Source organism: Pantherophis guttatus, chromosome 5 (assembly GCF_059756535.1).
Source record: "Pantherophis guttatus breed Tessera chromosome 5, ASM5975653v1, whole genome shotgun sequence".
Taxonomy (NCBI): Eukaryota; Metazoa; Chordata; class Lepidosauria; order Squamata; family Colubridae; genus Pantherophis; species Pantherophis guttatus.
In genome coordinates, this window is record NC_142067.1 from 4,966,450 (window position 1) to 4,993,573 (window position 27,124).

A 27,124-nucleotide genomic window follows, 5' to 3' on the forward strand; every position below is an offset into this window, starting at 1 on the left:
CTGTTTTTCAGACCGTTTTCAGGCTGTTTTTGGGCCTGAAAACAGCCCAAAAACCGGCAAAAAAAAAATGGTCAAAAAACATGGCATGCGTGCGCTGGCGAGCTGGTCTTCGGATTTCCAGCGCTCCGGCGTGCGCACATGCACACACATCCACGCGTGTTTCGGTTTGGCCACTCGGTGCCGAAAAGGCTCGCCATCACTGATCTAGAGAGAAGTAAAACTACAACACGCACTCAAGCACGCAAACACACGCTTCCTAAACAGAAAAATCTCCCAGGGAAAAGCAAAAACCGTTAAATCCTGCTCTATTTCCGCACTTCAATTTGAAGCAGATAATCGAGAACGCCGCGAGGGTTTTGAAAGCAGCCGTGTCTCCTTTCTTTCGCCACGGCTGAAAACAAGTCGCAAAGTCTGGGCTACGAAATCTCTCCCAGGAGTTAGTTTATTGTACGCAAGAGAGCAGCCGAGGAGTAAATCCGTAAGAAGCAACCTTGTGCACTTCCCAATAGTGCCGTTTCAAACTCCGGAAAGCTCATGAGAGTTTACACGGTTTTACTGTATGAAACACTTTTAAAATATGTTTATTGGGGAAGGGGGGAGAAAAGGGAGACCATGAATTAAAAGACGATGCCAAGAAAAACGTCTCAGTTGTTCGGTTTTTTTTTTTCCCGTGAAATTTCCTCCAAATCTGTCCACTCTGCTAAATAATATTCCGCATCTTGTCAACAGTTGCTTTTCTTTCTTTCTTTTTTTTTCTTTCTTTTCTTTTCATTTCTTTCTTTTTTTTTTTTTCCAGGAAGGCAATTTACTAAAATCAACTAAGGTTAAGTTAGCCTACAAGTTCACAAAAATGCAACAGTTAAAGATAATTGGTTTCTTCGTTTCCCCTTAAAATGGCATGTTAAATTGTCGTCTAAGTTGTGAACATTTAAATAGAATATATATCTCCTATGAAAAAAAGTCGGAGCACAAGTGCTTCTGTCCTTGCGCCCCACTCCTTTCCTCCCCCGCCCCTTCTACCCACCCATCCCTCCCCTTCCAAAGTTTTTAAGATTTTTGGGCCCTGGCCAAATTGGAATGCTTCTGTTACGTACAACCATAACATTTCCCCTAACAACTTTGTGCGCCCCCTCAGGAAATATAGAGTCAAAAATATACAATTCTCTCCTTTTTTTTTTTTACTACAAGCTCTGCATCTGGACGATTGGTTTTTTTTTTTTGTTTTTTTGTCGGGATTATGGAACTGGACGAGGAGGAGGAGGAGGAAGAGGCGAGGGAAAGCGATGGGTCAAAAGAAAAATAGTTGTAGAAAAAAAAAAAGCGAAGGAAATCTGGTCGCTCGGATTGGGGGAGGAGAGGAGGCAGGGGAGAGGATCCTAAAAACAAAACAAAACAAAACAAAAAAAAGTGGTACCCCAAAATTGCAGGGCTGGTGAAATTTCGACTGCTTAAAAAGTGATACTGTAGTGGAGTTTCCTAGGAAAAATAAAACACATTTTTTTTTTTAATAACTGGCCCGCTGGTATGAGCTACCATGGAATAAATTAGCACAAAAAACGGGAGTTTCTTATAACTGTTCGCTGTTACAGACGTAATCCACAAGGTCAGTTACTCGCAAGAGTTCGTCCTCGTCTTCCTCTGGTCCGCCGGCCTCCAGGCCGCCCCCCGTCCCGTTGGGTGCCAAAGTGGCGTTGGCTGTGCTGTCCTTGGTCGAGGGGGCTTTCTCGGTGGGCTTACCGATCAAGTTCTCGATGGCCTTCCCGGGGCTCTGTCCGTTGGTGGAAGGCAAATCCACCAGGCTGTAGTCCAACGGGCTTTCCACCTTACTCACATTGTCAAAGTCATCTTCCTCGTCGCTTTCTATCCGGTAGCTGGGTTTCTTGACGGGGTCTTGCGGGGTGGGAGAGGCCAAGGGTTTCTCGGCGGGCGGCGACGGCTTGCCGGCGTCGGGGCCGTTGTCTTCCTCGTCTGTCTCGATGCGGTTCACGCGCTTGCGAACGGGCCGGCCTTCCTCCTCGGGGTCGTCCTCGCCTTCTGAGTACTCGTCGGTGGTGTGGCTCCGTTTCCGGGCCGACCGTTTCGACAATCTGGCCGGTTGGTCGTCCTCAGAATGTTTATCCAAGTAGCTGTCTGCAAGAAGGATCAGATTTAAGAGCGAAATCTGGAAGGTTTCATGGGGAGGGGGGGGGAATTACAGGTAGTCCTTGACTTATGACAAGCAAGACAGTTGTTAATAGCGCTTAGCAATAGCCGTTAAACTTATATATCACTTCACAGTGCTTTATAGCCCTCTCTAAGCTGTTTACAGAGTTAGCCTATTGCCCCCAACAATCTGGGTCATTTTAACGACCTTGGATGGATGGAAGGCTGAGTCAACCTTGAGCCTGGTGAGATCCGAACTGCCAAATTGCAGGCAGCCGGCAGTCAGCAGAAGTAGCTTGCAGTACTGCACTGCGCCACTGTGGTTTGTTTAAGTAAGTTTGCTCCCATTTTATAAGCTTTCTGGCCACAGCCGTTAAGCGAAGCACTGCAATATCACGGTTGTTAAGTGAATGACTTCCCCATTAAGTTGCTTGTTTGTCAGAAGGTCGCAAAAGAGGATTGCCCCAGACACTGCGACCGTCATAAATATGAGCCGGATGCTAAGCATCCGAATGTAAATCGCGTGACCGTGGGGAATGCCGCAACGGTCGTAAGTGTGAAAAAAAGGTTATAAGTCATTTTTTTCAGTGCCTTTGTAACTTTGAATGGTCACTCTCGATCATGTGACCATGCTGCAATGGCCGCAAGTCACTTTTTTTTCATGCTGTTGCTGTGTTCAAACAGCCACTAAACGAATGGACGTAAATCGAGAAACTACCTGCGTTGTATGAAATTGTCTGAGTGACCTTGAGCTATTTCTCAATCTAAACGACCCGTGCAGAGTTATGATGATAAAACAAGAAAAGGAATGAATAACTTTGAACTTCTGAAGAAAAAGGTGGGAGTATCGAACGTCATAAATAAATACAAATTTCACACTAAAAATGGAATTAGTTACCTTAGTACAGGGGTCTCCAATCTTGGCAACTTTAAGACTTGTGGACTTCAACTCCCAGAGTTCCTCAGCCAGCAAAGCTACCTTGTGGACTTCAACTCCCAGAGTTCCTCAGCCAGCAAAGCTACCTTGTGGACTTCAACTCCCAGAGTTCCTCAGCCAGCAAAGCTACCTTGCGGACTTCAACTCCCAGAGTTCCTCAGCCAGCAAAGCTACCTTGTGGACTTCAACTCCCAGAGTTCTTCAGCCAGCAAAGCTACCTTGCGGACTTCAACTCCCAGAGTTCCTCAGCCAGCAAAGCTACCTTGCGGACTTCAACTCCCAGAGTTCCTCAGCCAGCAAAGCTACCTTGTGGACTTCAACTCCCAGAGTTCCTCAGCCAGCAAAGCTACCTTGTGGACTTCAACTCCCAGAGTTCTTCAGCCAGCAAAGCTACCTTGCGGACTTCAACTCCCAGAGTTCCTCAGCCAGCAAAGCTACCTTGTGGACTTCAACTCCCAGAGTTCCTCAGCCAGCAAAGCTACCTTGCGGACTTCAACTCCCAGAGTTCCTCAGCCAGCAAAGCTACCTTGTGGACTTCAACTCCCAGAGTTCCTCAGCCAGCAAAGCTGCCTGAGGAACTCTGGGAGTTGAAGTCCACAAGTCTTAAAGTTGCCAAGATTGGAGACCCCTGCCTTAATAAATAGCTTAGCAAGGCTGCTTTGTGGTTATCTGGACTCCCCCCCATTCCCCCCAACCTGTGTTCCGTTGTGCGGAGAGAGTCCTCCATGATTGCAATGGGATTTAAATGTGGACGGAGAATAGGAATGAAATAAATGCGTGTCCTACCTTCGCTGTCGGAACTGGAAAGCCTGCGCTTATGTATTCTCCTCATCTCTTTCCCGTATCGGAAGCTTTTCTGAGACCCTTCGCTTTCCGAATCTTCCTTGTAGTTGACTTGTCGCTTCTGATTCCGCCGACTTCGCCTTCGTCTCGTTTCCAAATAATCCTCATCGCTGTATTCGGAAGACGCATCGGTTTCTGCGCGGAGGCAGCAAGCCAGGAGATAAGAAAGGAAAGGAAAATGTCTAGGTCAGTTGATCGAGGGCAGCGTTTGCCAATCTTAGCCATGTTGAGAGGTGTGGACTTCAACTCCCAGAATTCTGCCAGCAAGACTATTGCTGAGAATTCTGGGAATTGAAGTCCCACACATCTAACCGCTGTCACGGCTGAGAAGCACCGATCCACCGTAACATTTTCTAACCCAAATAAATGTATGTTATCCCCATTTCCCACCATTCCCTTGTCAACAAGTCTACTGCTGAGAATTCTGGGAATTGAAGTCCACACATCTTACCGTCATGGTTGTGAAGCACCGATCTAGTAAACTTGAATACCCGTAACTATCCAGATATGATTTTGTTCTGTCCCCGTATCACGCACACACCCAACCAGCCAGCCGAGGGTTAAATAAACTCGTCAAACACACAATGTCAGTGATAAGGAACTTGGCAGCAACTCCGTGGCTGCCTGCCAAGAGCTTTTACTCCGATAACACAGACAAAAATACACACAGTTTGAATAGTCCAGTTTGTAATTAAATCCACGGCAAATAGGTGTTTTGTCCGAAGGTGCAAGTGCCTCGCCAGAGATTAGCTTTGTCCGTCACAGAGTCCGAATGGCCACCACACTCCCTTTTATAGCCTGTGGGGTGTGGTCCAGTGACTCAGCTTAATCTCTGGCACGCCTCCTTTTCTGCTGCTCACGCTTGTCTCTCCGACGCTGGCGTGGATCCAGCCAAGACTTATCTCCGTCACTGTCCGACTGCAAGGAGATACCTGGCTCCTGGCCAATCTCTTCTTCTTCAGGAGACACCTGAGGCATTGCCAGAGAGGAGGGTCCTGGAGAGGGAGGCCTGGCCGTCTCCTCTCCTTCATGTTCAGAGCCTTCTTCCTCCGATAAGATAGGCTCGGAGGACGGAGCCACAACAGATTTTAATCCCAGCCATTTCAACCAATCTGAGGGAAAACTTGGTTAAAGAGAGCCAGTTTGGTCTAGTAGTGAAGGCACCAGGCTTGAAACTGGGAGATGGTGAGTTCTAATCCCACCTTAGGTACGAAAGCCAGCTGGGTGACTCTGGGCCAATCACCAGGAGACTGTGAGTTCTAGTCCCGCCTTAGGCATGAAAGCCAGCTGGATGACTTTGGGCCAGTTACTCTCTCTCTCAGCCCAACCCACCTCACAGGATTGTTGTGGGAAAATGGGAGGAGGAAGATAGGCTGTATACTAAATAGCCTGACCCCAAAACAGGACCATTCCAAATATTTCAGCCCATTTCCAGGTCAGAGCATATTATGTGGAACACATAGATACGTGCATCTATGCAAAATGTTTCAGAGCAGCTCAATTTTTGTTTTTCCTGTCCGAAAACGCACAGATTGAACAGGGTTGGCTGGAGAATTCTGGGAGTTGGGACTCCACAGGTCTTCAAGCTGCCAAGGTTGGACACCCATCATATTCTTTCTTTTAATGATCCCATAATCCCTTGCGGGGTGGAGTCTGGGCAACTGAAGGAAGCTGAGTGTTTTAATGGCCGGATGCCCTTCTTGTCACCAATGCAGAGTTTTGTTCAGCATATATAGTCACATTGTGCCCAGAGAGAGAAATATCTGCCTCTACCTAGGATCGAACTCACAGCCTCTCGACTGTGAGACGAGAGCTCCACCTCTAGGCCACCACACCGCTCTAAGGTTGGACACCCATGCTGTACAGAAAACCAAAATAATCCTAATCTTATCTCAAGGATCTCCCAAAGATGGTTGATCCTCTGGGAAAACAGATATTGGTCAGAACCACTCGATATTTGGACCGCCGTCAAGACTTACCAGAGTCGCCACTTAAGTTATCCTCGGAGTCTTCGTCTTCATCGTCTTCCGAGTACCTTTTCTTGATCGTTTTCCTCTGGAGGCGTCTGCTTTGCCTCATTGGCCGGGGGTGGTGCCGTCTCGGCCTACGCTTAGAGAAGCCCACGTCGCTGTCGTCGTTTGATGGCTGGTCCTCTTCACTTTCGTCTAGGTTTTCATCCGATATCACAAACTCATCCTGAGATCTGAGGGGAGAAGAGATCAACGGGGGAGGGTATTTAAAATGAAGGAATTTCGACTGAGAAATAAACTTCGGTGGTGAAGGAGTTGGATTTTGAGTGGGAAAAAGCCCGAGTCTTTGGGGGTTTCCTCCTCTGAGGGCAACGATTCACTCACTGAATTAACGGTTTCAAATAATAACACGGCTTTCCCAAGGAACTTGGAACCTATTAAAGAAAAAAAAAGAAAAAACTACCTGTAGCTTCTAAAAGTGCCTGACAAGGAAGTGCAGGTAGTCCTTGACTAACAACAGTTCGTTTAATGACTGTTCAGAGTTACAATGGCACTGAAAAAAGGGATTTATGACCATTTTTCACACTTACGACCATTGCAGCATCCCCACGGCCAAGCGATTTACATTCAGATGCTTGGGAAGGAAAGAAAGAAAGAGAGCGAGAGAGAGAGAGAAAGAAAGAGGGAGGGAGAGAGAGAGACAGAAAGAAAGAAAAAGGAAGGAAGGAAGGAAGGAAGGAAGGAAGGAAGGAAGGAAGGAAGGAAAGAAGGGGGAGGGAGGGAAGGATGGAAGGAAGAATTGAAAGGAAAGAAAAAGGGAGGAAGAGAGAGAAAGGAAAGAAAGAAAGAAAGAAAGAAAGAAAGAAAGAAAGAAAGAAAGAAAGAACGGAGTGTGGGAGGGAAGGAAGGAAGAAAGAATAGAAAGTAAAGAAAAAGGGAGGGAGAGAGAGAGAGAAAGAAAAGAAAGGGAGGGTGGAAGGAAGGAAGGAAGAAAAAAGTAAAGAAAGAAAAGAAGGAAGAAAGAAAAGAAAGAAAGGAAGGAAGGATGGAAAGAAAGAAAGCAAAAAGAAAGAAAAGAAAGAAAGAAAGGAAGGAAGGAAGGAAGGAAGGAAGGAAGGAAGGAAGGAAGGAAGGAAGGAACAGGGAGGGAGGGAGGAAGGAAATATAAGAGAGTATAAGATGCCTCACCCTTCACTGATTCTGAATTCATCCTCACTCTCTTCTTCATCCAGGTTGCTGTCACTATCCAGGTCGTTCAGCCGCCGCCGTTTCTTGCGTCGGAGGGCAGCGGCTCTGGGGGGCCGTTTGCTCTCCTTCCTTTCTTCCTCCAGGATGGTGGAGATATCCTTGCCTCGATGGCCTGTGATGTTAGACATGTCCTTCCCTCTTCCGACACCTACGTTTGGGAGGGGGGGGCGGGTCAAGAGGACGGAGACAATGAACCGCTGTAGGCCTTCTTACACCCTCCGCTTCTCTTCCCCTGCGTCCATAATCTCCCTTCCACACAACAATGGGATGCAAGATTTTTGGATCAAGGGCCACGCCTGGCTTTCCAATGGTCCTCACTCCCCTCAAAATGGGGTGAGAAGTAAGCGCCTTGTTGCACGTTTGAGTTAATTCCCATGTACAGGAAATCCTCAACTTACAATCGCGACCGAGCCCAAATATCCATCGCTAAGCAAGACGGCGGGTTAAGGGAGATTTGCCCCATTCTATGTCCTTTCTGGCCACAAGTCGTTAAGGGAATCACTGCAGTTGTAAACACCATTGACTTTGCGGGCCAGAAGGTCGCAAAATGTGATCACATGACTCCAGAAGGCTGCAACCATCGTAAGGGTGAAAAATGATAAGTCACTTTTTCCAGTGCCTTTGTAACTTCGAATGGTCACTAAACGAATGGTTGTAAGTCGAGGACTGCCTGTACCTAGGATTTTAGCCACTAGCAAAAATAGCAGGGCCAAGAAAATCCCTAATTTATATTTGACGAAGAGGATAAAAGCCAAATTCCACTGTTATTGCATTTAGCAAATATGCAGTTCTCCCGTCCCGGAGTGAAACAGCTCAGTATCTAAATCCCTCAAACGAAATCTGGCATCTGCCGTGCCAAAATTCGGAATAACCATTCACTGCTCCACTCACCCAAATATTCCTCTGGATAGCAATAACGCTTAGACTTATATACTGCTTCACAGTGCTTTTACAGCCCTCTCTAAGCGGTTTACAGAGTCAGCCTCTTGCCCAACAATCCGGGTCCCCATTTTACCCACCTCGGAAGGACGGAAGGCTGAGTCAACCCTGAGCCAGTCAGGATCGAACAGCTGGCAGTGGGCAGAGTTAGCTTGCAATACTGCATTATAACTGCTGCGCCCCCATGGTTCCTTCCTTCCTTCCTTCCCTTCCTTCCTTCCTCCCTCCCTTTCCTTCTTTCCCTCCCAATAACACTTAGACATATACCGCTTCACAGTGCTTTTACAGCCCCTCTCTAAGCAGTTTACAAAGTCAGTATATTGCCCCAACAATCTGGGTCCTCATTTACTCACATCGGAAGGATGGAAGGAAACCTTGAAGATCAGGATCGAACTGCTGGCAGTGAGCAGAGTTAGCCTGCAATACTCATTCTAACCACTGTGCCACCATAGCTCCCCCCAAAGCTTACCTCCTCCATCGGCTTCCTTGATGTCGTCTTCTATGGCTTCGTCAATGGCCTCATCAAACTCATCAAACCTGCAGAAACAAGAATTCAGGATGATGATGCTATGACGACTATGTGTCAACCCATAGCAACTTGGTTTAGCAATCTCACAGGACCTTCTTTGTGAAAACAGGATATCACTCATATTTACTTATTTGATTTGTATTCCATCTTTATTTTGGGCAATTCAAGGTGATGTGCATAACACACCTGTCATGTTTTCCCCTCAAAATAACTTTGTGAGGTGGGTTGAGGAGAGAGGGAGAGGGGGAGAGAGAGAGAGAGGGAAAGAGACAGGAAAAGAGAGAGACAGACAGAGACATGAGAAAGAGAAAGAAAGAGAAGCAAAGACAGAGAGACAGAGATAGAGAAACAAAGAGAGACAGAGAGAGACGGAAAGAGAGAGAGAGACAGACAGACAGACACAAGAAAGAGAAAGAAAGAGAAGCAAAGAGAGAGAGAGAGACAGAAACAAAGAGAAACAGAGACGGAAAGAGAGAGAGAGAGAGACAGACAGACAGAGACGCGAGAAAGAGAAAGAAAAGAAGCAAAGAGAGAGAGACAGAGATGGAGAAATAAAGAGAGACAGAGAGATGGAAAGAGAGAGAGACAGACAGAGATATGAGAAAGAGAAAGAAAGAGAAGCAAAGAGAGAGAGACAGAGATGGAGAAACAAAGAGAGACAGAGAGAGACGGAAAGAGAGACAGACAGACAGACAGACACAAGAAAGAGAAAGAAAGAGAAGCAAAGAGAGAGAGAGACAGAGATGGAGAAACAAAGAGAGACAGAGAGAGACGGAAAGAGAGAGAGAGAGAGAGAGAGAGACGAGAAAGAGAAAGAAAGAGAAGCAAAGAGAGAGACAGAGACAGAGATGGAGAAACAAAGAGAAACAGAGAGAGACGGAAAGAGAGAGAGAGAGACAGACAGAGATACGAGAAAGAGAAAGAAAGAGATGGAAAGAGAGAGAGAGAGAGAGAGAGGGAGAGAGAGAATATGCAACTGACCCAAAACCACCCAGTAGGCTTTCGTGCCTAAGGGAGGACTAGAACTCAGATCTCCTGGTTTCTAGGCCAGCATCTTCACCACTGTACCAATCAGCTCTCTAAAAGCTTTGCCAATTGAAGTTATCCTAATGCTAAGCGCGTATTTCACCTGTAATGCCGCTGAAATGATATTATACCTCAATGTAACATTACCTGTGCCTCAGCCACTCTTCAAGGGATAAGCAATCAAGCATACTGAATTTAATAGGTAAATAAACTTCTTTTCAAAGTCAAAGCAAAATACGAGAGGGGAAGGAAGAGGGGAGACCTTTCCAACCACCCAACGTTTTGGAGGTGAGGAAGGTTGAGTCGAAAACACTTTTCCTCCATTGCTCCACAGTCCTCCTCTTCCTTCTCCCCGGAAACCCCACTCTCTTCTAGCACTGATGATGTTAGCTAGTTGGGTCATGAAATGTCTGCAAGAAAACAACCAAGCTCAGAGAGCACCAAAGACTCCACTGAGCTACAAATATTCTTTTATTAGTAATTTACCTGTAGCTGATACACTTCCGCTGCCTGGTCGACCGCCTTTCCAGCAGCTTTGCCTTTGATTTTTTGGACTCTTTCTTCTTTTCGTCGACAGGCTCTGGAATTTCAGGCTCCTGTTTTAAAAAAGACAAAACGCCCTTCAGATACACCACACCCGTTGCAGCCAATGTAACAACGTCCTTCTACTCTTCAGCCATCTATGCTCAGCCTCAATCCTGCCTTGTGTTAATGGAAATACCAGGCGAGTCCTTGACTTACAACCACAGCTATGGCTAAGCGAGACAGATAAAGGAGTTGTGCCCCATTTTACAACTTTTCTTTAAGCTATTCTCCAAAGCACTTGAGGGCAGGACAAGAAGCAATGGGTGGAAACTAATCAAGGAGAGAAGCAACCTAGAACTAAGGAGAAATTTCCTGACAGTTAGAACAATTAACCAGTGGAACTCCTTGCCACTAGAAGTTGCGAATACTCCAACTCTGGACGTTTTTAAGATGATATTGGATAACCATTTGTCTGAAGTGGTGTAGGGTTTCCTGCCTGAGCAGGGGGTTGGACTAGAAGACCTCCAAGGTCCCTTCCAACTCCGTTATTCTATTCTATTCTTGCCACATTTCTTAAGTGCCTCACTGCAGTTCTTAGAGTTAGTAACACGGTTATTAAGTGAATCTGGCTTCCCTGCTGACTTTGCTATTCAGAAGGTCGCAAAAGGGGAATCACATGACCCCGGGACACTGCGAACATCATTAATATATGTTGGTTGCCCAGCGTGTAAATTTGACCATGGAGATGCTGCAAAGGGTCATTGGTATGAAAAAAAAACAGTCATAAGGCCGTTTTTTTTCACTGTCGTTATAACTTCGGTCACTTAAACAAATGGTTGTAAGTGGAGGACTATAGTTTCCCTAGTGCCAAATGAAGCCATGCTCTCAAAACGTGCAATTAACAGATTTGCCCAAGATGGCCAGTTTTGCAGAGATGGCGAAGATTTCAGCATATTTAAAAGACCGAACTCAAGAGTCTTATGTTTGGGAGTGGAAAAAGTGGATAGACTATGTGCAGAATAAATATCAAACTTGGAAATATCAGATAGCTTTTAATTGGAAGTTATATATAGGGATAGAATAATAATAGAATTTTGTGATGTGGAAAATATACAGGGGGTGGAGGGGTTCAAGTTTTATAAAATGTGATTTTGATGTGGATTATATTTTGTGGAAGTCCTGGGGGGATGGGAGGGTTAGGGGGGATTAGGGAGGGTTAGGGGGGGTAATTGGGGAGAAAATGTATTTGTAAAACTTTTTCAATTAAAAAAAAAAAAACCAGATTTGCCCAACGATAAGATGCCAAGGTGGAAGTTCTGTTATGAGGCCTTCCCTCAAATCTACAAAGGCAAACATCACTACAAGCCGAGAGGAGAACCACACAAAACCCAACTACTCTTCATCCTGAGTGATCGGGAAACTAGGCTTGGTGCCCAGGAGATCTCCTGATCTACTCTGTGAAGAGCCCCTAAAACCAGGATGGCGAACCAGAAGTGGCACGCATTTGCTGCATGCATACCGTTGCCCCAGGTCAGATCTCCGTGGTGTTTCTTTCATGAGGTTCTGTTTCCCTATAAATGACGAAACAGAAGCTCGTGAAAGAAAAAGATCTTACCTCTCGCCGCGCTGCCGGTGTTGGGATACCTCGCCTCCTGCTGGCCAGCTGGACTTCGGGTCTCTGCTGCGCATGTCCACGCATGTGCCTGTCCACGCGTGCACGTGTTTGGGCGCGCACGCATGCCTTTCAGTTTGGGCACATGCCCATGCACGCAGTTTGGGCACTCGGCAGTGGTGAAATCCAAATTTTTTTTTTACTACCGGTTCTGTGGGCGTGGCTTGGTGGGCGTGGCATAGCTTGGTGGGCATGGCACGGGAAAGATACTGCAAAATCTCCACTCCCACCCCACTCTGGGGCCAGCCAGAGATGGTATCTGCTGGTTCTCCGAACTGCTCAAAATTTCCGCTACCGGTTCTCCAGAACCTGTCAGAATCTGCTGGATTTCACCCCTGGCACTCGGTGCCTAAAAGGTTCGCCATCACTGCTCTAAGGGCATGTCATTTGTCAGAAATGGGGTAGGTTCTCCTGTTTGGGCAGGGGGTTGGACTAGACGACCTACAAGGTCCCTTCCAACTCTGTTAATCTAATCTCTGTTTCTGGGCCAAGGGAGCCAGCGTTGTCCAAAGACTATTTCCATGTGGGCCAGCATGGCTAATACGCCAAAGGTGCAGGGAACGCTGTGACCTTCCCACCGAAGTGGTACCTATTGACGTACTCGCATTTGCATGCTTTCAAACTGCTAGGTGGGCAGGAGCTGGAGCAAGGAATGGGTGCTCACCCTGTCGTGCAGCGCTCAGGACTCGAACCTTGACTGTCAGCTTTCTAGCTGACAAACACACTGGCTTTTAACCGCTGAGTCATCGTGCTTCCCCCCCCCAATCCAAATAGCACAAACTAAATATTTTAGAAGGGGGGAAAAAAAACCCCAAGGAAGCAACTACCTACAACTAATGCTGACAGTGCGAATTCTGCTTTTTCCCAGGCTAGAATTTTTTATGCTTTTCAGCGGCATAGGTCGTTAACTCAAAAAGAAATCAGGAGATCTGTTTCGCTTACCCGCGGAGGAATGATGTTCTCGATGCTAATGCCCACATAGACAAGACGTTCCTTCCTTGGAGAGAGAGAGAGAAAAAAAAAAACCATACCAAAAATGCTGTTATGGTCCAGGAGAGATTTAGCATGGTCTAACGGAAAAGCCAATATTCTACACTTCTTTGGAGCAGTAACAAAATTTTGAGTTTCTTCAAACTGTCCAGTGTTTGAACCGACAAATTTTGTACCTCTCTAGCACATACATGCCTTTTTTTGGGGTATAATCAATCTTTTTATACTGATTCTACTAGTCCTACAATGAACATTACGACAATCAGGAGAGGCTGTGAGTTCGATCTTAGGTAGAGGGATGACCTGCGCACGGTCACTCATGCCCGTTTGGACTACTGCAATGCTCTCTACATGGGGCTCCCCTTGAAGAGCACTCGGAGGCTCCAACTGGTCCAGAATGCGACCGCACGGGTGATTATGGGGGCGACTCGTCGCACCCACGTGACACCTCTCCTGCGCGAGCTGCACTGGCTCCCAGTGGTCTTCCGGGTGCGATTCAAGGTGTTGGTTACCACCTTTAAAGCGCTCCATGGCTTAGGACCGGGGTATATACGAGACCGCCTCCTGCCATCGACAGCCTCCCACCGGCCAATATGCTCCCACAGAGAAGGGCTCCTCAGGGTGCCGTTGGCCAAACAACGTCGACTGGCGACACCCAGGTGGAGAGCCTTCTCTGTGGGGGCACCGGCCCTCTGGAATGAGCTGCCCCTAGATGTGCGTATGATCCCCGACCTGCGCAATTTTCGCCGCGCCCTGAAGGCCCTCTTGTTTCAACAAGCCGGGCTGGCCTAACATGAATATGAATTTTAATCGGTGTATGTTAGTTTTTATTTTGTGGGCCAAATTTTTGTATATTTGATTTTAATGGTTTTTAAATTTTGTAAATTTTATGTGTTTTAATATGGCTGTACACCGCCCTGAGTCCTTCGGGAGAAGGCCGGTATAGAAGTCTGGTGAGCCTGATGGCGCAGCAGACTAATAGCCTGTTATTATCATTCAGCTGCCTGCAATTACTGCTAGTTCAAATCTCTCCAGGCTCAAGGTTGACTCAGCCTTCCATCCTTTCTAAGGTAGGTGAAATGAGGACCCAGTTTGTGGGGGCAATAAGCTGACTTTGTATAAATATACAAAAGGATGAAGGCTATTGCTTAACGCATTGTAAGCCGCCCTGAGTCTCCGGAGAAGGGCGGCATATAAATCAAATTAAAAAAAAAAAAAAGTCTAATAAAAGTAAAGTAAAGTAAAGGCAGATATTTCTCTCTCTGGGCACACTGAGAATATATCTGCTGAAAAAAAAACTGTGCATTGGCAACATCTGGCCAGTAAACCTCAGCTCCATTCGGTTGCCCAAACTCCACCCTGCAAGGGATTATTGAGTCATTAAAAGATGATACAATTAATATTATGGTACCTTCGTTCTGCACGCTCTTTCTTTTTCAAGACCACATCCAGGTCCTGCAGCTGTTCTTCTAACTTCTCGCAAAGCAATTTCTGTGGGATTAAAGCAAAACAACGCTACTGCATTAGAATAATACGGGTACGATGCGAACCAGTAGTAAAGGTAAGTAGAACCCACCCCTGTCCAGCCCCACACCGAAGCAGGAGACCCTACACCATTTCTGACAGATGGCAGTCCAGTCTTTTCTTGAAAGCCTCCAGGGATGAAGCTCCTACAACTACCGAAGGCAACTTCTGTTCCATGGGTTGATTGCTCAATCAATTAAAAATTGCCAAGAGTTCGAAGTGAGCCCGGATGGACGAACCTGTTGTGGCTCCGACCCCCGAGCCCATCTTAAAGGAGGAAGAAGGCTCCGAACATGAAGGAGAGGAGCCGGCCAGGCCTCCCTCTCCAGGCCCCTCCTCTCTGGCAATGCCTCAGGTGTCTGCTGAGGGAGAAGAGATTGACCAGGAGCCAGGTGTCTCCGATGACAGTGATGAGGGGGATAAGTCGTTCCTGGATCCACGCCAACGAAGGCGAGATAAACGTTTGCAGCAGATGAGGAGGCGTGCCAGGGATTAAGCTGAGTCACTGGACCACACCCCACAGGCTATATAAGAGAGTGTGGTGGCCATTTAGACTCTGTGACGGACAAAGCTAACTTCTGGCTAGTCACTTTGTATAACGCCTGATCTGCTGAAGGTTTCATGTTTGAGCTGGACTGTTTTGAAAACCGTGTGTATTCGTTGGTGTTATCTGGTGGAGGAGCACTCCCTCTTCTTGTAGTAAAGCACTTGGCAGACGGTTATCGTATTGCTGCCAAGTTCCTGATAACGAACCTTTTGTGTGCCGAGTACTTCTTTAACCCCCGGCTGGCTGTTTGTGTGTGTGTGTGGGGACGGGGACAGAACAGAACCATCCCATCGCTTCTAAAAGACGAAGGAAAAGGAATCGAAACGGAAACTCACGTGTTGACAAGGCGGGCAGAACCATTCGCCATCTGGAATGATCATCAGCGGAGGCCGGAGACACGCCGTGTGGTAGCCGCTGTCACAGGAATCGCACAGAAGGATCTGTGGAAAAAACCAAACTATGATTAGCCTGACTCTGGGTCGCCGCACGGATTTTCCTTTCTTTTTCACAAATCCACAAACGCTTCTTCCCTTGGGTTTCAAAAGCAGATCCCGTGATCAACCCTGACGTCATTTCGGCTCACAAAAGCCAGAGTGTCAATAAGTAGTAGTCGCCTTGACTACTGCAACCCTCTCTACATGGGGCTCCCCTTGAAGAGCACCCGGAGGCTCCAACTGGTCCAGAATGCAGCAGCGCGGGTAGTGACGGGAGCAGCATGGCGCTCCCATGTAACACCGCTCCTGCGCGAGCTGCACTGGCTCCCAGTGGTCTTCCAGGTGCGCTTCAAGGTGTTGGTTATCACCTTTAAAGCGCTCCATGGCATCGGGCCTAGCTATCTCCGAGACCGCCTGCTGCTACCGATGACCTCCCATCGACCCGTGCGCTCCCACAGAGAGGGCCTCCTCAGGGTGCCATCAGCCAATCAATGTAGGCTGGTGACCCCCAGGGGGAGAGCCTTCTCTGTGGGGGCACCTACCCTCTGGAATCAGCTGCCCCCAGAGATAAGGAGAATCCAAGACCTCAGTGCCTTCCGCCATGCCCTTAAAACCCATCTTTTCCAGCAAGCCGGGTTGGCTTAAGAAGAAATTTTAAATGTTTTAAATTGGTTTGTATTTTTAATTTTGGGCCAAATTTATATATATTTTAATTGTTTTTTAATATTTGTATTTTATGTTTTTTAATTCTGGCTGTACACCGCCCTGAGTCCTCAGGGAGAAGGGCGGTATATAAATTTTAAATAAATAAATAAATAAATAAATAAATAAATAAATAAATAAATAAACAAATAAATAAATAAAGGTAAGTCTTTGACTTACGACCACAATGTTGTTAAGTGAGACATTTGTTAAGGGAGTTTTGCCCAGTGGTGGGATTCAAGTAATTTAACAACCAGTTCTCTGCCCTAATGATTTCTTCCAACAACCAGTTTGCCAAACTGCCCAGAAAGTTAACAACCTGTTCTCCCAAAGTGGTGCGAACTGGCTGAATCCCACCATTTGTTTTGCCCCATTTTACGACCTTTCTTGCCAACGTTGTTAAGGGGATCACTGCAGTTGTGAAGTGAGTCACACGGTTGTTAAGTGAATCAGGCTTTCCCATTGGCTTTGCTTGTTCAGCAGGTCGCAAAAGGGGATCATGTGACACTCAGGACACTGCAACCGTCATAAATATGAATCAGTTGCCAAGCGGCTGAATTTTGATCACCTGATCGTGGGGATGCTACAAAGGTTGTAACTGTGAAAAACAGTCATAAATCACTTTTTTCAGTGCCGTTGTAACTCTAAACGGTCACTAAATGAACTGTTGTAAGTCGAGGACTACCTGTATAGATACAGACAAAATTCAGCTCTCTTAAGCATCGCCTAAACTTGATCAGAGGCAACTATGGGCCTGAATAATTCACTACTACGGGATCTGAAAATAAATGAATTAAGCCATGTGTACAACAGTTCATTTAGCGACCTGTTCAAAGTTACGACGACACTGGAAAAAAGTGACTTATGGCCATTTTTCACAGTTACGACCTTTCCAGCATCCCCATGATCATGTGATCAAAATTCAGACGCTTGGTTCATATTTATGACCATTGCGGCGTCCCAAGATCCTGTGATCCCGTTTTGTGACCTTCTGGCATGCAAAATCAATGGGGAAGCCAGATTCACTTAATAACCAGGTTACTAACTTATCTACTGCAGTGATTCACTTGACAACGGAAACAACAAGAATGGTCGTAAAATGGGGCAAAACTCACTTAAGAAAAGTCTCACTTAACGACAGAAATGTTGGGCTCAGTTGTGGTCGTAAGTCAAGGACTGCCTGTCTTGACAATTCTCAGTTGATTCCCTGTTGCCTATGGAAGATCTGAAACAGACAATAAATGATCTTGTTTGGTAAAGGAGCCATTGTAGGCTCAAATGGGAAATTTGATACATTTTGGATTCTTAAAGAGAAATACAGTTTAATTCTACTTTTTGTTCATCTAGGCCAGGGGTGTCATCCGACCTGCAGGGTGCTTAAATCTGGCCCACGGGGTCGGCCTGGAAATAGCAAAGGACCAGCCTGCGATGCCTCTGGCAGCCAAAAGGGGGGGGGGCGCCCTCCCATGCCCCATTTTGGCTAGCAAGGTGCTGCAGGATGACGTCCAGGCTGAAAACGGGGCATGGGCGGGGGGTCCTCATGCGTCCCCCCATGCCCCGTTTTGGCTGGCAGGGTGCTGGAGGAGCCATCAAGGCCAAAAACAGGGCATGGGGGGGGGGTTCTTGCACTCCCCCTGCACCCCATTTTGGCCGGCAGGGTGCTGCAGGAGCTGTCCAGGCTGAAAACGGGGCATGGGGGGGTCCTCGTGCGCCCCCCCATGCCCCGGTTTGGCCAGCAGGGTGCTGCAGGAGCCATCCAGGCTGAAAACAGGGTGTGGGGATCCTCATGTGGCCCCCCCCTGCACCGTGTTTTGGCCGGCAGGGTGCTGTAGGAGGCATCCCTCCCATCTCTCCCTCCCCTGCTTCCCGGCCAGCCCACGGAGAACTACAATGCTGATCCGGCCCTTGAAGAAATGCAGTTTGACACCCCTAATCTAGGCAGTATGGGCCACTCTGGAATTGATTGGTTGATTTTATTTTATTTTTATTTTATTTTATTTTATTTCAAATTTATATACTGCACCTTCTCCCGAGGGATTCAGGACAGTGTACAGCCAGATAAAAACATACAATACGAACATTAAAAAGCAATTAAAAGGATATATATTAATTTGGCCCCAATTTAAGATAACAAACCAATTAAAAAATTAGAAAAATATGTTAAAAAATATGTTAAGCCAGCCTGGCTTGCTGATTTCTCTCATGACCCCTTTCCACAAGTGACAGAAGATTCTTCTCCATCCAGCATGTTCAAACTAATTCCGATGCTGGCTGGGGAATTCTGGGAGTTGAAGTCCACAAGTCTTGAAAGATTGGACGCTCCAGCATGGCTGACCAGCAATAATACAGCACAAACATTATTTCTCTGGAGGCCTTTTGTGAATCTCATTTTCTAACTTTGATCAAAAAACCTACCAGCTCTGGGTGATTAGGAAGGCCACACTTCTTGCATGGTTCGTCATCGTCCGCAGGAGCTGGTTCTTCCTCCTCTTCCTCCTCCTCTTCTTCCTCCTCCTCTTCCTCAGAGTCACCTTGGCGCTCAGAACCTTCGCTGTCGTCGTTGCTCGAGTACCTCCATCGGCCACGCGTTCGGGTGCCAGCCCATCGAACTTTATTTCGCCGGGAAACCTGGGGATTCAGCAATTAAGAAAAACTTCTCAGCTCTTAAGACATCTGTATGTCCATAAATGGCGGCCGCGGCAACGGTTCCAGATGTTTTCCCGGTCATGGAGCACATACCTCTCCTTTGCAGCTGTCTAAAAATCTCAGGGGGTCATAAGCACGCTCTAACATCTCTAAGGAAAAGCAAAAAACCCAGCATGCACCATGCATCACTGTGCTAAGTAAAACCACGACGACAGCTCCATAGGCTGTGCGACCACACAGACAAGAAAACCGCTCTATCTCCTAGTGCTACGTGAAGCTACCTGATTGTTGTTGGATGTATTCAGTTATATATTCTATAAAAGGTAAAGGTTCCCCTCGCACATGTGTGCTAGTCGTTCCTGACTCTAGGGGGCGTTGCTCATCTCTGTTTCGAAGCCGAAGAGCCAGCGCTGTCTGAAGATGTCTCCGTGGTCACGTGGCCGGCATGACTCAACGCCAAAGGCGCACGGAATACTGTTCCCTTCCCGCCAAAGGTGGTCCCTATTTTTCTACTTGCATTTTTTACCTGCTTTCGAACTGCTAGGTTGGCAGAAGCTGGGACAAGTAACGGGAGCTCACCCCGTTACGTGGCACTAGGGATTCGAACCGCTGAACTGCCGACCTTTTGATCGACAAGCTCAGTGTCTTAGCCATTGAGCCACCGCGTCCCATATATTCTATATCCCTCCTTTATTATTTTTTATCAATAACTCAAGGTGGTGACTATATCGAAGAGTCCTTCTGCCTCCTATTTTCCTGATAACAACAACCCTGCGAGGTAAGTTGCACTAAGAGTTAGTGACTGGCCCAAGGTGACGCAGACAGCTTTTATGCCTAAGGCGGGACTAGAACTCACAGCCTGCTGGTGATTGGCTGAGAGTCACCCAGTTTGCTGTCAGTCGGGACTAGAACTCACTGTCTCCTGGTGATTGGATCAAAGTCCCCCGGTCAGCATTCATGCCTAAAGTGGGACTAGAACTCACTGTCACCTGGTGATTGGCCCAAAGTCCTCCAGTCAGCTTTCATGCCTAAAGCAAGACTAGAACTCATCATCACCTGATGATATGTTCCCCAGCTGGCTTTAGTGGCTAAGGCAAAACTAGAACTCACCGTCTCCTGGTGCCTTAACTGCTAGAACAAACTGGTTTTCATTAACTTAATCATTAAGTAGTGTTTCCTTTTTTTTTGTTACCAAATGGCAGTTCTGCACATACTCGCAGAACTGTAAAAGGGCGAGGGAAAGCTTCTGCTTCCATTGTAAATTACTCACTGTCAGGCTCAAAAAACCAAGACAGATACACAAGAGTAACTTCTATGCGGTTTCCTTCATTGTTCCTCGCCTACAGACAGAATCTGGCCAGACTAAAGCAAACTCCTTGCATCATGACGATAATATTGAAAGCTGCCAAAAGAGCAAGGAGAAGCCAGATGGGTGAACCACCCCATCCCAAGCTCACCGCAGGTCATCATCATCAAGCATGTCCGTTTTCAGTACAGCTAGTCCTCGACTTACAACAATCTGTTTAGTGACTGTTCAAAGTCACGACAGCATCAAAAAAATGACTTTTGATCGTTTTTCACATGACCGATGCGGCGTCCCCCATGGACACACGATCAAAATTCAGAAGCTTGGAAACTGACTCGTAGTTATGACGGTTGCAGTGTCCCGGAAGGTCACGTGATCCTCTTTTGCAACTTTCTGACAAGCGAAGTCCATGGGGAAGCCAGATTCACTTCACCACTGGGTTGCTAACTTAACGACGGCAGTGATTCACTTAACCACCATGGCCAGAAAGGTCATAAAATGCGGCAAAACTCACTTAACAATGGTCTCAGGAACAGAAAATTTGGGGCTAAAATTGTGATGGTTTAAGTCAAGGACTACACGTATTAAAAATTGCCAAGAGGTCGGAGAGTCCAGATGGACAAACTACCTCATCACAGATAATCACCAAATGTAATCGTTTTCAGTACTGTACCTAGGTCTAAGTCTCAACTGGAAATCATCCTGATAATATATTTCCTCCAGGGTGTTGTGGCTCCGTTACCTGAGCCTGTGTCATCGGCAGGAGAGGACTCCGAGAGTGAAGGAGAGGAGTTGGCAAGGCCTCCCTCTCCAGGACCCTCTTCTCTGGCAATGCCTTCGGTGTCCGCCAAAGGGCAAGAGATAGGGCCGGGGCCAAGCACGTCCACGCAGCCACAGGTGGACAGTGATGAGGGTAATGAGTCTTGGCTGGATCCTCGGCAGCGTCGCAGAGATAAGCGCGTGCAACAGAAGAAAAGGCGTGCCAGAGATTAGGCTGAGTCACTGGACCACACCCCACAGGGTATAAAAGGGGGTGAGGTGGCCATTCAGACTCTGTGACGGACAAAACTAACTACTATCGAGTCACATTGCATCTTTGGAAACAACATTATCGGCCTTGGATTTATTTTACGAACTGGACAATTCTTGACTGTGTGTATTTTGTTTATGAGTAAAGTTCTTGGCAAGCAGCTACTGGGTTGCTGCCAAGCATCTTATCGGAAGAATTGGTTGTCTGCCAGTTAATTTAACCCCCGGCTGTCTGTTTGTGTGCGTGTGTGAGACGGGGACAGAACATAGGGCCCTTTAAAGCTGGAAGCCACACACCTTCTCAAGAACATTTCCAAGAAATGGTGGGTTGGAGTCTGGAATTAAAACTGCCCAGTTTCGGCTGGCTCCATGGATGCCCCCTCCTGAGATGGGGGCAGTGGTGGGCTTCAGCCGGTTCGCACTGGTTCACACGTACCGATAGCTAACTTTTTCTGCAGTTTGGCGAACCGGCTGATCCCACCATTGGCTGCCCCCCACCTCGCCTCTCTCCTCCCAGCCACTCCTCTTTTTGCCTAGGTTTGTTCAACTGTCGGGGCGGGGGGGGGAGGAAATGGATAAGGGCGTGGGGAAGAGGAGCCTCGCCTGCCGTGGCTGTGCCCCCTGCATCGCTCCTCCACCAGCTGGCCCTTCCCCATCCACCCGCCTGCTCAGGGAAGAGTGGAGTGCCTGGCCTTCCGGCCACCGGCCAAGGAGGAATAGCCCGAACGGTGCTGGCAAAGAGTGTCTGGGGGAGGGAAGGGGTGAGGGAGAGGCCGGGCGAGGTGCCCCTCAACATGAGTGACACCGAGTTGGCCACACCCACCCAGTCACATGGCCATCCGTCTACCCAGCCGGTCATTAGGGCAGAGAACCGGTTGTTAAATTATTTGAATCCCACCACTGGAAGGGGGTGCACCAGTGTCTTTTTAAGAACTGGTGGAAATCCCTGTCTCAAAGATGCATTTTGTACCACATGCTCCCTCCCTGATCAAAAACACAGATAATTGCAATTACACCTTTGAGGAGCCAGTCCACTCCATCATAACTAATTGATTCACTCTCTAAAAGCACAGGTAGTGCTTGACTTACAATCCCAATTCAGCCCTAAATGTCCGCTGTTAACTGAAGCATTTGTTAAACGAGTTTTGTCCCATTTTTACCACCTTTCTTGCCTCAGTTGTTAAGTGAATCGTTGCAGCTGATAAAAATTAGTCACCTGGTTGTTAAGTGAAGCTGGCTTCCACGTTGACTTTGCTTGTCAGAAGGACGCAAAAAAGGGGATCATGTGACCTTGTGATACAGCAACGGTCATAAATACGAACCGGTTGCCAGGCGACTGAATTTTGATCACACAATCATGGGAATGCTGCAATAGTTGTAAATGTGAAAAATGGTCCATATGTGACTTTTTTCAGTGCCGTTGTAACTTTGAATCAGGGGTGAAATCCAGCAGGTTCTGACAGGTTCTGGAGAAGCAGTAGTGGAAATTTTGAGCAGTTCGGAGAATCGGTAGCGAAATTTTGAGTAGTTCGAAAAACCGAAAAATACAGTATCACCTCTGGCTGGCCCCAGAGTGGGGTGGGAATGGAGATTTTCTAATATCCTTCCCTCAGGGGTGGGGAGGGAATGGGGATTTTGCAGTATCCTTCCTCTGCCATGCCCACCAAGCCACACCATGCCCACAGAACTGGTAGTTTAAAAAAAAAAAACAAAAAAAAAACCCTCGATTTCACCATGCTTTGAAAGGTCACTAAATAAAATGTTGCAAGTCGAGGACTACCTGTATTGCTAACAGAGAAAACCTATTTAAAACAATTACCCTAATATGCATAGCTTAGAATGAGGGCTTGCTTTCATCTCCAGGTTTTTAACCGCCATCCCCAAAACGGTGGTGATCCCTTCTGAAATTTCACCTTGTGGGTTTTAGAGTTCGTCTCCTTCTCTTGCTTTTTCGAGTCTTCTTTCTTCTCCTGCTTTTGCACGGAAGCCATTTTTTCGTCCTCTTCCTCGCTTCGTTTCTTCTCGGATTTCTGATCTCGGGTCTCTACGACCTTGGGGGTCGGTTTAGATATCCGGGGGGACCGTCTTAAAATGCGACCGACGCTGACCACCTCCTCCTCTTCCTTCCCGGTGGCTGCGTTCAAAGACTTGGCCGGGAGCGAGTCGGTTTTTTTCCGGCTGGAGATTCGGATCGTTAGCTTAATCCCATCTTTCTGCCTCTCAGAGGTTAATTCCCTGTTCTCGGTGAGAGAACTTTCTTCTTCGGAAATCAGCTTGTATTTACACTTGGTTTTTACAGATTCTTTCTTCGTCTCGGGAGGAGGTTCCTTGACGGAGCTTGGGAGGGTATCTGTGGTCGGCAGCTCTCCTTCTTGAGATTCGGAGTCCTTGGGCGTTTCCGCCTCCTTCTCCTTGCATGCTTGCCTTTGATCAGGGAAAGCGGTTTGGGAATCGGAGTCTTCTTTGTCCATCGCGGATTTCTTAAACGAAAGGACTGAAACAGAAGATGGAGTTGCATCAGGACCGGCCGAGGCTGTTTTCTCGTCTGAAGGACCTTTTTTTTTCAAATCGTCAGCACTGGAAACCAGAACCGACTCTTTAGGGGAAGGTACCTTGGTGGGTTTTTCCAAGCTGTCTTTGGAAAGTATCACGCTGTCCTTTATTCTAAGAGAGTCTTCAAGCTTTTTGGGAGGATCGCCCGCCTTGGAAATGGTCTCGGCTACCCCGTCCGACTTCTTCGCGTCCGGCTGTTTTTCGCTCCCTTTGGGGCTGGTCTCCTCCCTTAAAGGCACAATCACTCCCACGGTTTCCTTCGCAGGATGCAAAATGCATCTCTCGACATCGCTGGTCCTTACGATGGTGCTGATACCCTCTTGGACCCGTTCCTCTACGAGCCCATTTTTCTCCTTCGGCAGAACGGCGGCCTCTTCCTTCGGGCAAGGTGAACGATCCAATCGGTTATTCGGCACCAGTTTCTCACAACCCATTTCCCCGTTGACTAGGAACTTCCCGTCGGTGATGGTGGGGACCCTCTTAAAGGTCTCCTCCTCGGGTTTGCCCCCTTCCTCTTTCGAAACGTCTTTGGTTGGTGTGATACATTTCCGCAAGGGCGCTTTCAAGGGGCTGTCGAAATCATCAGTCAGCTTGATCTCTCGTTTTTTCAGGGGGATCTTGGCCTGCTGGTCGTTCTTAAGTTTCTCGTTCTCTTCTGCTGTTCTCTCCACCACATCTTGGGGGGTTTTGACGCTGACGCAGAACTCGATCCTCTCGGGTTCGAGGACCGTTCTCTCCGCATTGCTGTTCACCTCTCTGGAGTCTTTCTGCTCCGGCTTCTTTTCCTTCGCTTCCGCTTTAGCTGGCTTCACGTTTTCTTTGAAAGAGTCGTTTTCGTCTTTGGTAGTTTGCACTTCCCCGTGGTTCTCCGGAGGCTTTTCAAGTTTTACGATAACGGGGAGCTTGATGATGTCTCTCTCTTCCACTTTCTCTACTTTGATCTTCTTTTCCTCTGCCGGAATGGCAGGAGGTGGAAGTTTTTCGCAGGGCTGTGGCAGTCCCTCTGCTGGCTCCTTTTTTTCTTCCTTTACCTTCAATTCGCCTTCTGCTTACAATAAAAAAAAAAGAGAGAGACAAAATAAATTTAGAACAAGGATCAGCATTGATTATACCCAGCTCAGATCACAGACATGCATGCTACTAGGGTGGTGCAGTTGATTTGGACAATATTCAGAAACGATACTTAGAATGTGTACAGGACTGCAGCCACGGCATCCATCTGCATCTCGTTAAAGTTTTTACTTTTCCCAGGCAGGTGAGGCTGCCCCCTGCAGCTATATGGTATGATTTGGGAAAAAGATGCAGCTGCTTTAAGACGTTCCAAATAGGTGCTACATCTGTGCCCCCATATATAACCCAGGGAAAAAATGCAGATGTTTTAAAGAGCAGCATATAGGTGCTACATCTGTGTCCCGATATATCATATAATTCAAGGAAAAGACACAGCTGCTTTAAAGAGTTGCAAATAGGTGCTACATCTGTGCCCTCATATGATATATTCCCGGGAAAAGACACACCTGCTTTAAAGAGGTGCAGATAGTGGTACATCTGTGTCCCCATATATCATGTAATTCAAGAAAAAGACACAGCTGCTTTAAAGAGTTGCAGATAGATGCTACATTTGTGCCCCCCATATTTTTCAAAGTTCCTTTTGGGAAGTGAATTCAAACGACAACAAGATGATGATTAAAATACGTTTCAATAATCATCTTTTACTCAGAATAGCAGAATGGCAAATCATATCAACGTAAATGTCATAGCTTCCCCCTATGAGAATCCTAGGAACAATATTTTGGTATGCTAAGATTTTTCTTCTACACATGTGTTCGTTGATCCCTCCTCCTCCTCCTCCTCCTTCTCCAAGCTCCACACTCCATTCTTAGGTTCTACAAGAAGGGAAAATTCTGGGAGTTCAACTCCACACATTGTAAAGTTGGCACGGTTGAAAAACATTGCCCTAGAGCAGGGGTCTGAAACCTTAAATTCTCAAAGAGCCATTTGGATCCGTTTCCCACAGAAAAGAAACCACTGGGAGCCACAAAACCTGGGTGGGCGTGGCCAACTCGATGTCACTCACTTCCACCGGTCACATGACACCCCCTAGCCACGCCTACCCAGCTGGTCATTAGGGCAGAGAACCAGTTGTTAAAAAACACCGGGAACCACAAAATCCTTTTGACATTTCTCTCTCTCCCCTCCCTCCCTCTCTCTCTGTATCTCTCTATGTCTCTCTCTCTCCCCCTGTCTCTGTATCTCTCTGTCTCTGCCCTGGCCGCTTCTCCATCCCCCGCCATTGCCCTTACCTTCTCAGGCCAGGTGAGGAGTGACTGGGAGGGGAGGGGAGAGGGAGGGCCAGCCAGTGTTGGGATCACTTTATACGGAGCCACAGCAGAGGGCCCAAAGAGCCACATGTGGCTCCGGAGCCGTAGGTTGCTGACCCCTGCTCTAGAGACAGAGGTGGTATTCAGCCGGTTCGCACTAGTTTGGGCGAACCAGTAGCAACGATCACGGGTGGGCCTGCCCACCAGCCCCAGCTCCAAGTCATGCTATTTAGGCACGTTTTCAAGGCCAGGCGCACGCATGGAAGGCACATGATCGAGCAAGGAACATGCACGGAAGGCCAGGTGTATGTGTGGACAGCGTGCGTGCAAAGCGAGCATGTGTGTGGCGAATTGGTGGTAAAGGTAAGTGAAACCCACCCGTCTAGAGAACAGAAGTAGAAAGATTAGCCCTGGAATTTTTGTGTATGTCTATCGGAAGGGGTGGGCGGCTTGCTGAACCTTCATGGGCATACTCTGAACAAATGGGGCTATCCGGTGGCTTCTGTCCTTTGCAATTGTGGTGACATGCAGAGAACAACACCACATAGGTATACCTGCCGTTTTGTGTCCTGATCAGTGCACACTTGAGGACCTCCCGGCAGTGTGACCGAACACAATTCATGTTGCTAGTTTCTGGGCAAGATCTGTTTCACTTGTAGATATTTTAATCTTGTATTTTAGATTTTAGATAAAAATCTATGCCTTATTTTAATTGTGATGCTTCTGACACGGCTAAACAAACATGGGTATGCCAACAACGTGACCCAGAGGGCCTTATCCTGCATCTGTCTCTGAAACTAGGCTTTGAGTAAGTTTTGCACTTTTACACACAAGACCCTTCAGAATTGTATGCCTCTTGGGAGAAGTTTAGTTTAGTTTAGTTTAGTTTAGTTTAGTTTAGTTTAGTTTAGTTTAGTTTAGTTTAGTTTAGTTTAGTTTAGTTTAGTTTAGTTTAGTTTAGTTTAGTTTAGTTTATTGTCATTGCACCTTGTACAATGAAATTAAATGCCATCTTCTGTGTACATCATACATAAGAAAACTATAAAAATAAAACAAAAACACACATCCTTCACACTCTATACAATTGGACTGAAAACCCGATACTGCATTAATATTGCACTATACAGTAGAATTCAATATAGTTACTGCTCTGGGATAGAAGCTGTTTTTCAGCCTATCTTTCCTTGTATTTACTGTCCTGTACCGTCTGCCAGATGGTAATAGTTCAAAAAAAAAAAAAA

At 47.1% G+C, this 27,124-nt stretch overlaps 1 protein-coding gene across 1 annotated transcript in view; it reads right to left on the reverse strand.

The window, feature by feature from the left end:
* Nucleotides 1-550: 550 nt before the first annotated feature.
* RSF1 (remodeling and spacing factor 1) overlaps nt 551-27,124 on the reverse strand; it is a 61,122-nt gene continuing 34,548 nt past the window's right edge. Inside the window, exons 6-16 of the mRNA XM_034408280.3 lie at nt 22,923-24,607; nt 18,444-18,656; nt 15,228-15,332; nt 14,233-14,312; nt 12,774-12,828; nt 10,121-10,230; nt 8,549-8,616; nt 7,081-7,288; nt 5,902-6,125; nt 3,866-4,057; nt 551-2,130 (exon numbers count right to left, since the gene is read on the reverse strand). Of these exons, the coding sequence (XP_034264171.3) occupies nt 1,568-2,130; nt 3,866-4,057; nt 5,902-6,125; nt 7,081-7,288; nt 8,549-8,616; nt 10,121-10,230; nt 12,774-12,828; nt 14,233-14,312; nt 15,228-15,332; nt 18,444-18,656; nt 22,923-24,607 (3,503 nt within the window). The 3' untranslated portion in view covers nt 551-1,567. The remainder of the gene's footprint in view (nt 2,131-3,865; nt 4,058-5,901; nt 6,126-7,080; nt 7,289-8,548; nt 8,617-10,120; nt 10,231-12,773; nt 12,829-14,232; nt 14,313-15,227; nt 15,333-18,443; nt 18,657-22,922; nt 24,608-27,124) is intronic.